The sequence below is a fragment of the Trichomycterus rosablanca genome, chromosome 9 (assembly GCF_030014385.1).
Source record: "Trichomycterus rosablanca isolate fTriRos1 chromosome 9, fTriRos1.hap1, whole genome shotgun sequence".
NCBI classification, from domain to species: domain Eukaryota; kingdom Metazoa; phylum Chordata; class Actinopteri; order Siluriformes; family Trichomycteridae; genus Trichomycterus; species Trichomycterus rosablanca.
The window spans coordinates 19,093,504-19,111,318 of record NC_085996.1 but is presented as its reverse complement, the minus strand read 5'-3'; the positions used below and the strand labels follow the sequence as shown (position 1 = coordinate 19,111,318).

Genomic DNA, 17,815 nt, shown 5'->3' with positions numbered 1-17,815 from the left:
TAATAAGTTAAATATTCCAATAAACAAGTGGTTAAACTCACTGGTGTTCGTTATGTGACTGGTTTTATGCACATGCTATTATTATTATCAGTAGTAGTGGTACAGATTAGTAATGCAGCATATTTTCTTGTAAGCAAAACAACAACAAAATATAGTTATATTATTATTAAAATGCAAATGCTTACAGGCTACTTTAGTACTGTACCACTTAAGTAGTATCATAGCCCCCATGGTAATTTATTGACTGTTTGTTTTGGTGCCACTGTGGCTGCCTGAATGGGTGAAGTTACCATGGCAATTTGTTGTTGACCATCCCCCTTGAACCCTTGACCCATTAATATACCCATCTGATCGGTAGGTGAGCCCACCCCCCTCTCCCGCATGATCAAGATTCCACTTAGAAAAAAGTGTCAACTTGTCACTGACAAGAGAAGTGTGAGGTGCCAAGAGACTTAAGAGAGAAGGATTAATTTACAGAAGATGAGTGCACAGAAGACAAGTGATATTTGGATGCATTTTCATGCAGTAAATCAATCGCAATTAAGATGTCAGTACAAGTGACTCAAGTAACTCAAGTGAACCGGATCACATTACTGAGTGACTCAGATTAACCCGAGTCCATAAATGAATCGAATTTACCACCACTATTTAGGGGTCGCCACTCCACAACGAATCTGGTTCTCAATCGAATGACCAAAGGACCCTGGCCTGTTCGACCCGTTTTCCTCGCACCACCAAGGCGCAAACCATTCGCCTCATGTAAGGTGTACAATGTAAAAATAATACAGGTACTCAAAGTAAAGCTTTTTATACACAGAGCTCAAATACAAAAGAATGACTTATTTTAATACTGTATTAATTTCTGAAAAATAGAAAGTAAGCACAAAGGCATACATTTAAACTAGAAGTAGAACAACCCCACACACAACCATACTTGGTTTGGTCCAAACCGTAACAGGAAGAGTCTCAGGCAAAGCTCCGAATTACATTATATAAGATATGAAGTGCACTAGGTAGGATGCAGAAAAGCTGATTTAGTAGGCAGAATAGTGCGCTTATATAGTGTTCTGCGTGGCATTTGCGATTCGGTCCGGTTTATGCTTGGCAAACAGAAAGTGTGGGGTTTTTGGTACAGTTAGTGAAACTGTTAACCTATCTCGTCAGTCCAGTAAATAATGCGCTGGCTCTAAAGATGTTAGTTATGTGTAAGTTATTATCTTAGCCAGTTAGCTAACAGGCGCAAGGCTGTGCAAGTCAAACCGCCAAACAGGTAAGTGGCAAAGCTACCTAGGCTAACTGATTAGCCAGTGGGTCAGATGTTTTGTTGTGAAACACCTGTGCATTAAGCATGTTTTGCACTATACTGTTTGTGTGCTTAAAGGCTGGAGTTATTTCTAATAAGACCAAACAGGTTTATGTAGAACCGAGACTAGCTAGCTGAATAACCTAAAAAACACTGTGTTAGGACTTGGTTTTGACACAAACCACCATTGTCACAGTATACCGTACCTAGCTCACCAGTGTCCCAAAACAGCTTACATGATTACTGAATTTTATAATAATAGTGTGCAAATCATAAAAAATGCATTCACGCATTCGTCTGTATCAATCGTCTGTGTAATCCTAATCAAGGTGGTGTTCCGTGACCACCTAAGCCACTGGGCACAAATTAGTAATACACCATGGACAGGGTGCAGATCTATCAGGGCAACACATACTTAACGTTTCCACTTACTCACACTCTTCTTAAAGCAGTCAGGTCCTCTTCAGTATGTTGCTAATAAGTGAGAGGAAGCCAGAAGACCCTAATGAATCCTACGTAAACATGTGAAGAACATGTCAAACTCATTACTAACTGTGATTGAAGTTGAGGTTCAAACCCAGATCTTTAGGGTTCATTTTGCTGTGCAGTTCCTACACTACCAGTTATGCCACCCCAGCTAAGTGGGTCGCCTCACAGCAAGAAGGTCCTGGGTTCGATCCCCAGGTGGGGCGGTCCGAGTCCTTTCTGTGTGGAGTTTGCATGTTCTCCCCGTGTCTGCGTGGGTTTCCTCCGGGTGCTCCGGTTTCCTCCCACAGTCTAAAGACATGCAAGTGAGGTGAATCGGAGATACAAAATTGTCCATGACTGTGTTTGATATAACCTTGTGAACTGATGAACATTGTGTAATAACTACCATTCCTGTCATGAATGTAACCAAAGTGTAAAACATGACGTTAAAATCCTGATAAACAAACAATTATGCCACCCCAGAAAACTGCATGACTTCTCGTATGTTTCTCAACACTCAGGCATTAATATTGTGTGTGTAAATGTAATTAATTGGCACCCTATAGATGCTTGTTAACACTACAGGTGAGCAGCTCGGTGGGTAGCACTGTCATCTCACATCAAGAAGGTCCTGGGTTCGTTTCCCACGTGGAGTGGTCCAGGTCCTCTCTGTGTGAAGTTTGCATGTTTTAGATTAGATTAGATTCAACTTTATTGTCATTACACATGTACAAGTACAAGGCAACAAAATGCAGTTTAGCATCTAACCAGAAGTGCAATAAGCGGCAAGTGCAGGATGTACAGTATCTACGATATACATTATTTACAGGATACGGGCAGTGGTATGAACAAGATATACAGGTAAATATATTATTGAATGTACTATAAACATGATAAATAGATGGGAGTACTATAGACATAATATACAGATTAAGGTGCAGATAAAGATTAAGGTGCTATGCAGATTAAGGTGATGCAGATTAAGGTGCTTTGAACATAATAGACGAATGTATACTGTGTAGGCTATGAACATAATTGACAGACGTATATGTTATACGGTATAGATGAAAATTATGAACAAATGAGATATGTCCGTATGAGGTATGTTGATATATTATACTAAGCAGAAAAAGGATTGTAGTACAACCTTTAACCAGGAGGAGAGATGTGGGGGGTTAACGGGGGACAGAGTTCAGTATGGAGACAGCTCTGGGGAAAAAGCTGTTCCTCAATCTGCTGGTCTTGGTCCGGAGGCTCCTGAAGCGCCTGCCGGAGGGCAAGAGGGCAAACAGTCTGGGTGCAGGGTGGGAGGAGTTCTTAGGAATGCTCGAGCTCGACACAGACAGCGTTTCCTCTGAATGTCCTCAATGGGTGGAAGTGGAGTCCTTGTGTAGTTCCCAACAGTGCAGTTCCCATACCAGATTGTGATACAGCTGGTCAGGATACTTTCAGTTGCACAGCGGTAAAAGTTCACCAGGATGGACAAAGATAGGTGGTGTTTCTTAAGTGTCCTCAGGAAGAAGAGGCGCTGGTGAGCCTTCTTGGCCAAGCTGGAGGTGTTGGTGGTCCAGGACGGGTCCTCCGATTTGTGGGTCCCCAGGAACTTGAAGCTGGAGACACATTCAACAGCTATCCCGTCGATGTGGATGGGGTCAGGCGTGCCTCCTCCCTCCCTCATGAAGTCCACGATGAGCTCCTTTGTTTTGTTAGTGTTAAGGAGCAGGTTCACAAAGTTGAATCAGTTCATCTGGACACAAGTTTGTTGTAGAGATACGTTTCGTCACTCAATCCAAATGACTTCTTCAGTCTGAGCTGGTGTTGAATACCCCAACAGTATATGCAGTTGATTAGCATAACGACCGATCACCGCCCATTGCATAACAATGGAACTGGTGATCAGGTCTATATGAAATTCACAATGACCATTAATTGCAATGGTCATGTGTGTCTTTCACACATGATTGGGGTCTAGGAACTAGGAGGGTCTAAGGAGCAGGTTGTTGTCTGCACACCATGTGGCCAGGTGCTGTACTTCCTCCCTGTAGGCTGTCTCATCGTTGTTACTGATGAGGCCAATCACTGTTGTGTCGTCAGCAAACTTAATAATGGAATTGGATCCATGCACAGGCCTGCAGTCTTGGGTGAAAAGGGAGTGGAGGAATAGGCTCAGCACACAGCCCTGTGGTATGCCTGTGTTGAGTGAGATGGTGATGGAGTAGGTGTGGCCTGACCTAACATGCTGAGGTCTGTTGGTCAGAAAGTCCTTGATCCAGTAACAGAGGGAGATCTTAATACCCAGATCTCCAAGTTTAGTGACTAACTTGGAAGGGATTACAGTGTTAAATGCTGAGCTGAAGTCAACAAACATTTAACACCATAATCCCTTCCAAGTTAGTCACTAAACTTGTTCTTCCCCATGTCTGCATGGGTTTCCTCCTACAGTCTTAAAACATGCAAGAGAGGTGAATTGGAGATGCAAAATTGTCTGTGACTGTGTTTGACATTAAACTTGTACTGATGAATCATGTGTAATCAGTAATTACCTGTCCTGTCATGAATGTAACCATAGTGTGTAAAACATGACGTTAAAATCCTAATAAAATAAAAAATAAAATAACAGTACAGGTGTTGCGTACTAAGAAACAGTTGGTGAAATAAGGTGATTGAGACAGTGCACACTCATGTACTTCCAAAGAAAACAGACAACATTTATAAAATTGTGATCTTGTTTTAATTCAGTAATTTCAGCATAGTCATTGATTGGTCTGCGCGATCATGTGATTGAATTACATTGCGTTTCACCCCAGAGTCATGTCTGGTCAAAATACATGACTTTTGACCCCTTGTTTTTCTATTTGTTTTTTTCTAAACCTGATGTAGACAGCACTGAGTTGCAGATGTTAGTGAGGGTGCTACACCTCACTAGGGACCTGAGTTTGATCCTTGCCTCTGGTTTCCACCCACATCATTTAAACATGCAGGATGTGGAATGCCTGTTTGTTGATGGCTCTTTTTGTTAATGTTTATGGGAGGAAGGGAGAAAGTGGGTGTATGGTTGGGCCGGTATATGGGTGAGTATGTGATGGATTCACATCCTGTCCAGGGTGTTTTTCTTTCTGACTTGTGGCCATGGTTTCTGGGTGGGATTGAGACCCACTGCAACATCAGGATGACACATCTTCGAAATATTAAAAACAATGTACTTTAGCGGACTTTAATGTATCATTAATGTTTCTGTATCAAACTGTTAATTACCAAGCATTTTACATTGTCTGGCTTTTGTTATGAATGTCAAAGAAAAGTGAGTAAAGTCTCATTTTGACAAGCAAAACAATCAATGCCAACAATGCTTACTTTTTTGTGCCACTGTGAAATTCATTATGGAGAAGATATTTTCTTCTTTAAAATTATGCAAAATCAATTAGATGTTATACATATTTCTTTTTATGACCTTACAAATTTCAATATGTTGCACTTTTTTTCATTTTAACTGACAATTGGTTAATGAGTTAACCATAAACATCTCTAGTTGTGTAAAGGTTATCAAGCAACCTAAAATAACTTAATCCAGTTACCGTTGTGATGTGTGATATTTCCAGCTCTAATCAGCTTGTACATCTCTACTACCTTTTCTCATCCTGACAGAAAGTTTGGCTGATCTTTGGAAGCCAGCATGGGTGCAGAAAGCAGTGCTTTAAGAAGCTGTGTGCTGGAGGAGCCATCGGTGAAGCTGCCCTCAGGTCTTACAATGTACTCCGCTGTGCTCAAGGACGGCAAGCCAGCGTCTGTCTTTGTTTACAAGCAGGGCAACGAAGATAAGGTTAACAAAGCTGCCAAGGTACACTTCTTACCGCTCTATAAAACATTCAAAAAAAATTTCCACCAAGCCTTTAGTCTGTATGAATGTTACAAAATATTCAGAAATATGTCAAATAAAGGCTAAAAAGCCATTCTAACAATAAAAGTATTTATTTATACACCGATCAGCCATAACACTAAAACCACCTCCTTGTTTCTACATTCACTGTCTATTTTATCAGCTCCACTTACCATATAGAAGCACTTTGTAGTTCTACAATTACTGACTGTCCATCTGTTTCTCTGCATGCTTTGTTAGCCCCCCTTGGTCAGGACTCTCCCAGGACCAGTACAAAGCAGGTATTATTTGGGTGGTGGATCAGTCTCAGCATTGCATTGACATGGTGGTGGTGTGTTAGTGTGTGTTGTGCTTGTATGAGTGGATAAGACACAGCAGCGCTGATGGAGTTTTTAAACACCTCACTGTCACTGCTGGACTGAGAATAGTCCACCAACCAAAAATATCCAGCCAACAGTGCCCCATGGGCAGCGTCCTGTGACCACTATTGATGGTTTAGAAGATGACCAACTCAAACAGCAGCAATAGATGAGCGATCGTCTCAGTAGTTTACATCTACAAGGTGGACCAGCTAGGTAGGAGTGTCTAATAGAGTGGACAGTGAGTGGACACGGTTTTTAAAAACTCCAGCAGGGCTGCTGTGTCTGATCCACTCATACCAGCACAACACACCACCATCATGTCATTGTCACTGCAATGCCAACACCCAAATAATACATACTCTGTGGTGACCCTGTGGGGGTCCTGGCCATTGAAGAACAGGGTGAAAGCAGGCTAAAATAGTATGTAGAGAAAAAGATGGACTACAGTCAATAATTGTAGAACTACAAAGTGCTTCTATATGGTAAGTGGAGCTGATAAAATAAACAGTGAGTGTAGAAACAAGGAGGTGGTTTTAATGCTATGGCTGATCAGTGTATAAACAAATGTCCAAAAACATAATTAATATTGAGAAAAAAATACTGGCACTTAAGTTGTAAATATGTATGTAAAGGTTACATAACATAAATCAAGTTCTGAATATCAATGCAGCAAATGGAAAAATAAATTAAAAAAGGATCTAGAGCAATTACACATGGTTTTATTTTGAAAGATGTTTTTATTGTTTAAAAAGAAGTAGTTTAAAAGCGGGAAGTAGTAATCATGGCATAGAAGCTTTCTAAAGTTCATAGAAACAAGATTATTTAAGAAACACTTGAATAGTAAGAGTCATCGTAAACATTTGTTACATCCCTCTAATTAGTTTATATATGGAAAGTTAATAAATTGTGACCATTCCTTCACCCTGTGCAAAAAAAAACTAAGATGCACAACCAAAATTTGCACACCAACCTGTTAATAAAAGAGAACAGTGTTCAGATAAAAGTTGGCAAAAAGATTTAAATATTGTCATAGTAAAACATTTTTTAATCCAGTTTAAATTGTGGGTCAGATGGACCCTTATAACCTTAAGAGAAAACTCTGACCAGGATAAAGCAGAGGTAAACAAAAGTGAAATAACGATAACATAGACCAGCTTGCTTGTCCAGGGTGGTTTCTTCACGATGCCTGAAAGATGCTGTGACACTGACTCAGATCATAAACAGATAGTGTGCCAACCTTATACACCTGTAGAAAACAGGACAGGTTCGAGCCAGCCTTCACAGTTTCAGGAGGAAAAACAGGTCTTTCAGTTAAGGTGACCTGACCTGTCTATCATCTGCACTTCCACGCCCCTGTCCGCCAGTCTCCCAGTAGGTGGGCTTGTTACACGTTACTGATTTACAAAATCAGCCTGGCCCAAACTGTGCTCTGCCTCTACACTAAAATACAGTGCTGTATACAGTACAGTATATGTTTGTCGGGACCTAATCACAGGTCTGGGAGATTGTGAGGTTTACAACACAAAAGTGTAAGGTCACATTGCTTAAAAAAAACAGCAAAATTTGATTCATTTCAATGGTTATAGTCTCTCATTCTAAAGTCAGCCATGCTTTCTGCATTGTGCCAATCATGGAGCCTGATATCAGGTTTGTTATCGATAGTGACACCAATCCTGTGTGTTGTTCTCTTACAGCATTTGAAGACTCTGAGGCACCCGTGCTTGCTGCGCTTCCTGTCCTGCTCTGTACAGGATGGTGGGATTCACTTGGTGACAGAAAGGGTTCAGCCTCTGGAGTTGCTGCTGGATAATCTAACACCAGAGGAGATCTGCGCTGGCATTTATGACTTGCTGCAGGCCCTTGTCTTCCTTCATGACAGGGTAGGTCCTGGGAAGTGCTTTATATTGATTTCTTTGTTGTTATTTTTGGAATTCAGTGCTGCTAGAATGTCTGCATCCTGCATCTTACATAGGTGTGCAAAATGCAATCAATGTCCCTACAAACTCTTTTTGCTCTCTGAGTTGCTTAGCTTTCTTGTTTCATTAGCACAGCTCTTTTTTGTTCAATATACAACAGTGCAACATATTCAGTTCAATATACAACAGTATATTGCTATGGTTTATTCATTTTATTTCATTTTCACACTGGTCAGGGTCCAGCATGGCTGAAATCACTGGGTGCAAAGCATTAGTACACTCCAGATTGGCGACCAATCCATTGTGGGAAATTGGCCACCAAAATCCAATGACATAGCCAGTCATGTTTGTATGTAGATGTCCGACTGGGCAATAGTACATGATGAATGTAAATAACATAGCAGCTTATTGTTATTTAGGGAAGCCGTAGCCTAGTGCTTAAGGTACTGGACTAGTAATCAGAAGGTCACTGGTTCGAGCCCCACCACTGCCAGGTTGCTGCTGTTGGGCCCCTGAGCAAGGCCCTTATCCTCAATTGCTCAGAATGTATACTGTAATTGTAATGTAAGTCGCTTTGGATAAAGGCGTCTGCTAAATGGCGAAAATGTAAATGTGTTTTACCTAAACAAGACCAGTTGTGTTTGCTTGGAGGCCTGACTAGGTCTGTGGCTCTGCTAAGATTCGAGCTTACGAGTTCAAACGCTCTGTAGTGGTATGCCAGTGTGTTACACCACTGTGCCAACTGAGGGGCCTGGTTTATACATTTCTTGTTGATGCTGAAAAAGGAGCATAGTCCTAAATTCCCAGTCAGCAACTTTCTCATTTCATTTGAAGTAATTTTACATGTCATAATTAATGCCAGTCTAAATAATGCACTTATAATAAGTAAATAAACCGTCATACATTTGTGTTAACTAGACTAAAAATCTAGCGTTAATTTAAGTATAATATGGAGAGCTAACCCACCAGACTTGGCAAACATTTCTAGTATTTAGCAGATGATTTTATTCAAAGCAACTTAGCTGTGATTGTATACAGTCCTTGCAATTGGGGGTTAAGGGTCTTGCTCAGAATGTGTTGCTTGAATCAGCGACCTTCCATTTACTGGTCCAGTCCAGTAGCTTAACTGCTGAGATACCACTGTCTCTACCCAACTACTCAACAGTGCGATCATTAGGATAGATTTTAATAGATAAACACATTAGTGCATTTACTTGCCTGGTTAACGGATTGTTAAATTTGAATTTGCTTTTCTTTCATCAAAAGCTTTGATAATTTTTCTTTATATTTTTGTCTGTGTGTCCAAAGGGAAAGTCGAGCCACAACAACGTGTGCATGTCATCTGTGTTTGTTAGCGAGGATGGACACTGGAAGCTCGGCGGCATGGAAACCATGTGCAAGTTTGGTGAAGCAACACCAGAGGTAAAAAGTAATGCCATTAACTAGGGTCTTCTGCTCTGAGATTATTCAAATGTAGACACAACTGATGCTAAACCATTTGACTTTCTAGAATGTTCGTGTAATCATGAAAAAGTAGCTCTAGAATTAATTGAATTTAATGATAATTCAACCCCAAATCAGAAAAAGTAGATACACTATAGAAAATGAAAATAAAAAAACAGTGTTTCTTACATTCACTTTCACTTTGTAATTTTGCCATTCCTTCTTACAACACTTAAAGGGCATTTTGACACCAAGGATACCAAGCGATTTAGTGTTTCAGGTTTTATTTTGTCCCATTCTTCCTGCAAATACGCTGTAAGGTGTGCAACAGTATGGAGTTGTAGTTGTTGCATTTTTTTATTTCATAATTCTCCACACATTCTCTATTGGGGACAGGTCAGGACTGCAGGCCGGCCAGTCCAGTACCCATAGCCTTCTCTTACACAGCCATGCCATGGCCCCCAGAGATTGCCCTGCTTCTTGATAACAGGTGCAGCCAAAGAGGAGCCTAGATTAATCCTCCATTTGACGGCAACAGGGTACCTACAACCATAGACATCCTGACACCTCAAAGGCAGGACAACCCCTTTCCCCTTCCGTGAGAATCCCGGAATAGAATAGGTTCTCAGCACTCCCTTGCTTTTCGTAAGAGGCGAATAAATGGGACGCCTTGTTTGCCGTGAGGTGCGACCTGTGTCTGTGGAGGAAGAGATCCTGGTGCTTGAGGGAACTGGTGGCTGCGACTACCGGAACCCAACACAGTACTTTGGCTCCTACTTCACATAGACAGGCGGTCAGAGTGGCCCACACTGATCAATCAGCTGGTCGAGACTTGCCCTGGGAGACTCCGGACATGCCGTCAGGTAATCCGTGAGCCCCAGAAGGCGTCGGCTGAAGGGTCAATCGAGTAGCAAATTACTATCTAGAGTCTACTCGAGTATACCGTCTCTATATCCCTGGTACACATCCGCTGGAAGTCCGCGGCTCTATATACCCCCTAGTAGGGCTCCATGGAGGGTGGGGAGTAGGGACGACGAATCTTAAAAACGACATTATGGATAAACACACCACAAAGAGAAAGATGATAGAAAACGACTTAGATCAAAGAAGTTCAGAATTGCTCTCTGAAACAAGTGACAGTTGGCAGCGATTTGTCCTGTTGGAATCCGGAAAAACAGACCCTCCTTTGACAAGACTCTCCCCTTTTGCCATAAACAAAGGCATTTTGGGCATAGCAGGAACCGTCAAGAATGTGAAGAAACTAAGGTCCGGGCAAATCTTAATAGAATGCACCAAGAAAGTTCAAATGGAAAATCTACTCGGAGCAAATGAAATTGCAGGAATTAAAATCAAAGCAACTCCACACCCATACCTCAACATCAGGAAGGGTGTAATCCGAACAAGAGAACTAGCAGAAATGGAAGAAGCTGAAATTACAGCTGAACTGACGCATCAAGGTATAATAAATGTTAAAAGAATAATACTCAAAAAACAAGACCAAACTATACGAACAAACACCTACATCTTAACCTTTAACAGACCACAACCCCCAGAAAAGATCGATATTGGATATCTAAAGGTGAAAGTGGACATGTATATACCAAACCCCTTAAGATGCTTCAAATGCCAAAGGTATGGACATGGGGCAGCAAATTGTAGAAGCAATGCTATTTGCAGTAACTGTGGGGAGGCAGAACATGGACCAGGATGCGAAAACACTCCAAAATGCACAAACTGCCAGGGGCAACATAATGCATCATCGAAAGAATGCCCTACATGGATACGGGAAAAAGAAATCCAAAAGTTGAAACATAGTAAAAAGATCACATACCCGGAAGCAAGACAGATGGTCGAAAACCAACCCGCATTCAAACCCATTAAATCCTACGCAGCAGCACTCAAAGCCACTGTAAACCAAGGGACCCAGACAGACCTCACATGGATATGTGGCGAGAAAGCACATCCACTCACAAAAACAAAAGAAATAATCAACCCCAGACCAAAAGTGAACAATCAGGACACTAAAGCAACAGAGACAGACACAGAACACAAACAGAAAAAGAAAACAAGTACATCACAGAAATCAAGCCAAGGAAGTAATAAATCCAAGGAAAATGCACCAATAGACATAGAGATGTCAGAATCCATGACATCACGGTCCCGGAGCCCATCACCAAGGACCAAAACAAAACAAAACGTACATATACTCCCAACATGACAGATGAAGACCTAATCATACAGTGGAACTGTAGAGGATTCAAAGCAAATTACGCAGAAGTACAACGACTAGCGGCAACCCTCAACCCAGCAACCATCTGCCTTCAAGAGACACAATTAAAACAAGCAAGCTACAAAGACCTTAAAGGCTACACTACATACAGCTCACCTGGGCCGGCAAAACTTGGACAGTCTGGGGGCACAGCCATCTTAATACGACACAACATTATCCATAGTCTCGTTCCAATCCAAACAAGCATACAAGCTACAGCGGTCTGCCTGACACTATCACGACCAATAACCATCTGCTCAATATACCTTCCTCCAGGAGATATTGTCACAAAACAAGACGTAAACTCCCTGATAAACCAAATCCCCTCTCCCTTCGTCCTGGTAGGGGACTTTAATGCATACAATCCAATCTGGGGAAGTAAAAAGAGTACACAAAGAGGAAAGTTAATTGAAGAACTAATCAACTCAAGAGACCTCTGTCTATTAAATGATGGCTCAAACACATATCTACATCCAGGACATGGAGTATATACAGCCATAGACTTAACCCTCAGCTCACCAGAACTACTACCATACATTGACTGGAAAATCTGGGAAGACACATGTGGCAGCGACCACTTCCCGATAATAATATCTCTAAAATCACTGAAGAAACAACAGGGCATCCCCAAGTGGAACTTAAAAAAAGCAAACTGGATACTATTTAAAATCCTGTGCGAGGAAAGACTCCACACACTAGAATCCAAGGAACCAGCTCCAGTAAGGTGGTTCAAGAAACACTGACAGAAATAGCCAAAGACACAATACCACGATCCAAAGCAAACAAATCAAAGTACCATAACCCATGGTTCACGGAAGAATGCAAAATGGCCATCAGGACTTTTAACCAACACCCAACAACCGAAAACCTCACTAGATTTCAAATCAGTCGGGCACAAGCACGCAGAACCATAAGGCTGGCTAAAACTAAAACATGGACAGATTTTGTGTCTAACCTTAAATCCAAAGCGTCAATAGGTGCAGTCTGGAAAATGGTACGTAGCATGTACAATAGAGAAAACAGACCTCAAATACACCATCTGTGGGGGAAAAAGGCAAACAACTACTTTCTGAAGAGGACATAGTGAATGCATTAGCAAGGAGTTTCGAGAAAAATTCCTCCATGGAAAACTGCATGCCAGAATTCCAAAAGATTCGTACTGCCCGAGAAAACAAATCTCTCTCCTTTAAATCAGAAAATGACGAACCCTACAACAAACTGTTTACAATAGAAGAACTTCAAAATGCAATTCAAAAAGCACATGACACAGCCACAGGTCCAGACAACATCCACTATCAATTTCTGAAACAACTACCATACAAATCACTGACAGTCCTACTCATAGTCATAAATCGAATCTGGACAGAAGGCAAAATACCCCACATCTGGAGAGAAGCAATAGTGATCCCGATTCCCAAACCTGGGAAAAACCATACCGACCCTGGAAATTACCGGCCAATAGCCTTGACTAGCTGCATCTGCAATACGATGGAAAGAATGATTAATCATCGCCTGGTATGGCACCTAGAACTCAACGGCCTCATTAATCGTCTACAGAGTGGCTTCAGGAAAGGTAGAAGCACCATGGACCATATCACAAGGATGGAGACCTACATCAGGAATGGTTTCATAAATAAACAGCATACAGTGGCGGTTTTATTCGACTTGGAAAAGGCATACGATACAACTTGGAGACATGGAATACTAGAAGACATCCACCAAATGGGCCTCCGAGGAAGACTGCCTATAATAATATCAGACTTTTTAACAAACAGAAGCTTTTGGGTCCGTTTAAATCACTCTCTCTCAAAACCAACAATACAAGAGATGGGAGTCCCCCAGGGTAGCATACTATCAGTAACACTCTTGAACATCAAGATCAATAATATCACACAAGGTATCGACCCCAGCATCATGTGCAGTCTTTACGTAGATGATCTATGCATAAGCTACAGAGGAAGATACATGCCAGCAATTGAACGGAAACTACAATGCGCCATAGATAACATACAGAAGTGGACCGTCCAAAACGGCTTTAAAATATCCAAAACTAAAACCACCTGCATTCATTTCTGCCAACTAAGGTCAATGCACCCGGACCCAGCACTCTACCTCAATGGGGACGAAATCAAGGTACAAACGGAGGCCAAGTTCCTTGGGATAATAATGGACAATAAATTGAACTTCAAATCCCACATTCAACAACTGAAAACCAAATGTCAAAAAGGTCTAAACATAATGAGAACACTAGCAAATACGAAGTGGGGAGCTGCATTCCCCATACTGATGCAACTCTACAAAGCAATAATACAATCTAGACTGGACTATGGATGTCACATTTATGAAAGTCAACAAGAAAGTCCTACTGGCAACCACTGAAAACAGTCCACCATCAAGGGCTAAGGCTGGCCCTGGGGGCCTACAGGACATCACCAGTAGACAGCCTATGCATTGAAGCAAACGAACCACCGATCCACATGAGATGGCAACAAATTGCTTTAAAATATGCAATAAAAACATACTGTAACAAACAAAACCCGGCATATCAATCCATCTATGAAAACAGGTTTCAACATATGTACGAGGCGAAACCCAACTTCATACAACCCTTAGGAATCCGCATAAAGAAGGATTTGAAAGATCTAAAAATAAACATATATACACTTGCAAAATCCCAAGAACCACTCCCCCCGTGGAACCATCATAAACCAAAGGTTATTCTTTCACTCACAGAAAACAAGAAAAAAGGAACAGAACCAATGGAATATCAGGGAAAGTTCCTTGAACTAAGAGAAAAGCATCCAAACCATAGAACAATATATACAGATGGATCCAAAACAGAGTCACACGTCGCAGCAGCGTTTTTTACTGCAACACACAACCACAGCATCCGTCTCCCAACATTCTGCTCCATTTTCACAGCCGAAGCCTATTCTACTGTATATTAATAGCCCTAGAATATATTCAGAAAGAGAAACACAAAGACTTTCTTATATGCAGTGACTCAAAGTCTTGCCTACAGGCACTGGACTCTATGGACACAGACAACTCAATAATAACCAAAATTGTGATCAAAGACAAGGAACTGGAAGATAAACAATACAATATAAAATACTGTTGGATACCAGGACACTGTGGAACACAGGGAAACGAAAGAGTGGATAACATCGCCAGATCGGCCAGAAGTAAGGACATAACCTTTCTCCCCATCCCAGTCACAGATACCTTTCCAATAATAAAAGACTTCATAAACACCAAATGGCAAGAGAAATGGGACAGTCAAACCAACAACAAACTACAAGAAATCAAACCTAACATAAAACCGATAGGTTACAGGATGGAGAACTGACACCATCAAGCCATCCACACAAGATTGCGCATAGGACACACCAAATTGACACATAAACATCTACTTACAGGAGATGAACCCCCTACCTGCCAGAACTGCAACATGACCCTGACAGTTAAACATATACTTATTGAATGCCCTAGCCTGCAGCGACAAAGACAGCAACACTTCTGTGCAGACAACATCAAAGACCTCTTCGAAAAGACCTCACCAGGGAAAATACAAAATTACCTAACACACGTCAAACTAGAACACCTTATATAATAAAAGAAACGATGGTAGTACAAAGCCACACCCCGCCCTCTACAAACGTTTTTAACCTTATATGAAACCAAAACTCAACATGCCACGTATATAGCCGTAATCGTGCTGACGTGGCAATAAATCCCAGCTACCTACCTACCTACACAGCCATGCCTTTGTAATGTGTGCAGCATGTGGTTTTGCATTGTCTTGTTGAAAAATGCATGGACGTCCCTGGAAAGATGACGTCTTGAAGGCAGCACATGTTGCTCTAAGATCTCAGTGTACTTTTCTGCATTAATGCTGCCATTAGAGAATGCTGACACGACCCCATACCATGACAGACCCTGGCTTTTGAACTTGTTGCTGATAAAAAATTGAAATATAGATTTGGCTTACCTCAATATACAGTACATTTCCACTGTGTGATGGTCCAGCTGAGATGCCCATGAGCCTAGAGAACTTGATCCTGCGTCTGGACATAGTTAACATAAGACTAATATAAGAAATATGCAAATCCCTTCCAATCTTTCTTTGAGGAACATTGTTTTTAAACTATTTAATAATTTTTTTTTACCCATTTGCTGACACATTGGTGATCCTTGCTCCTCAGAGACTCAGCCTTTTGTGAATTCTGCTTCTGGGTACTGCTCATTACTAGCCCTAAATTGTCCCATCCTAACTTTTTTTTTTTTTTATGTGTTGCAGGCCTAAAATGTTTCCACACTGTCCCAACTTTTTCTGATTTGGGGTTGTACTATATTTGTTACTTTTACTTTTGAAAAATGTTACAGTTTATGGTTTGTTGTTTGCTGCACTAGTTTCTTGCCAGTGTTCGAACAGTAAGAGAAAACAGCGCTGTACCGCCCGAGGAAAAGGTAAAACATCTTCATTTCAAACGGTATGCTTTTCCATTGCGTAATCAGACATTACGTTCTATGACTCGGTGACTTTATTTTTTTGCAGCTGGATGGATTCAAGTTGCTTCCCGAAAAGTACTCCCACGCCCGGGATGCTTTTTCTTTTGGCGTGCTGGTGAAGGCCCTCATACCGCTGCTTGATGGATATGGTTAGTAATGCTCTCATTATGCGCCATTGGAACAGTTGCTGTCGTGGCAAATGGCTAAAATATAGATTTCAAATATAAAATGAAATGAGAAAAGAGTAAAAACTAAAAGGTTCCTTGGACTTAATGGCCTGGTTTTGTCCTGACAATGCAGTGTAAATTGTGGGCACTTGTGGACCCAGGCTTTCACCTTTCCAAACTATGATCAATCAAAATCAATTCAAATTGCAACAGATGGGCTCCAGTTTTAAGTCTAAGATTAGTTCTAGACAAATCTCAATGACATTTAAAGCAAACATGATGCATCTGACCACAGGCTGGAGTGCCACAGCAAAGGGTCTGAATACTTTTGTGAATAAAATATTTCAATTTCTGAAAATTTATGTTTTTGCTTAATTTTGATTAAGTGTTAACCAATCAGTAACAATGGCCATGATATCCATTCAAATTTACCACCGCTTTATCTTGGTCAGTGTTATGGTGGATCTGATTCATTGGACGAAAGACCAGAAACATCTCAGACGAGTCACCAGTCCATCATAGGGCAGACAAACACACACACATACACTCACACTTTTTAGTAGCTCCGATTGACCTGACTGCATATCTTTGGACTTATGGTAGAAAACCTGAGCACCTGGTGGATCCCACCCAGACACAGGAAGAAAATGCACTTTACTCAGAATGTGAGATGATGGCACTATTTACAGCACCACTGTGCCTCCTTATTCCACAGCAATAGGATTGCAACAGCAATTTTGAGACGATGTCTGTGCCTGTCTGAGTGCTTTTGCTGACACTCCTCTCTTAATTTGTCTCAGTGTCTGAAGAGCTGGTGGAAAGTTTGAGGAGCACGCTGGAGGTCAGTCTGTTAACCTCCGACCCTACAGTCCGCTCACCCCTCAGCAGTCTATTGACGCATGAGTTTTTCAGGTGTGGCTCGCATTTTGCATATTTAAAGTATTTCTTTTGACCTTTAAGTTTTTCTGTAGTCAAAATACTCATTTTTTTACAGGAATGACTTTCTGGACATTATGAACTTTCTGAAGAGCTTGACTTTGAAATCTGAAGAGGAAAAAAATGAGTTCTTTAAGTAAGTCATTGTGTGGCTGAACCCTAATTTTATTCTAGTTTTTTTTTTTTAAAGGTTAACACATTATAACAAGTGTATTATGCTTTTCCCAGGTTTCTGCTGGACCGAGTTCAAAGTCTTCCAGAGGAGCTAAATGGTGCTCGTTTGGCTCCTAAATTATTAAATTCACTGGTGTTTGCTGAACCCACAGCTGTGAAAAGCTTCTTGCCTCACCTGTTACGGCCCAAGAAGGGTAAGAAAGTTGAAAAGGTCAAGTCAATGTCTTATTATACCAATTGAAATTATAAGAAGACTTTTTGTATATCAATTCAAGTATTTATTTTTAATCACTAACAATGACATTTTTAGCAAACACAACAAAAAAAATGAGTATTTTAATACAATATTTATTAACAGAGACTAGCGAAGGCATTTTGCATTTATTTG

At 41.0% G+C, this 17,815-nt stretch overlaps 1 protein-coding gene across 1 annotated transcript in view; it reads left to right on the top strand.

Annotated features, from left to right (window-relative positions):
* The first annotated feature begins 1,188 nt into the window (after nt 1–1,188).
* Nucleotides 1,189–17,815, top strand: part of scyl3 (SCY1-like, kinase-like 3) — a 29,815-nt gene continuing 13,188 nt past the window's right edge. Inside the window, exons 1-9 of the mRNA XM_063001224.1 lie at nt 1,189–1,270; nt 5,417–5,609; nt 7,705–7,890; nt 9,235–9,348; nt 16,052–16,108; nt 16,197–16,299; nt 17,118–17,229; nt 17,312–17,389; nt 17,482–17,621. Of these exons, the coding sequence (XP_062857294.1) occupies nt 5,445–5,609; nt 7,705–7,890; nt 9,235–9,348; nt 16,052–16,108; nt 16,197–16,299; nt 17,118–17,229; nt 17,312–17,389; nt 17,482–17,621 (955 nt within the window). The 5' untranslated portion in view covers nt 1,189–1,270; nt 5,417–5,444. The remainder of the gene's footprint in view (nt 1,271–5,416; nt 5,610–7,704; nt 7,891–9,234; nt 9,349–16,051; nt 16,109–16,196; nt 16,300–17,117; nt 17,230–17,311; nt 17,390–17,481; nt 17,622–17,815) is intronic.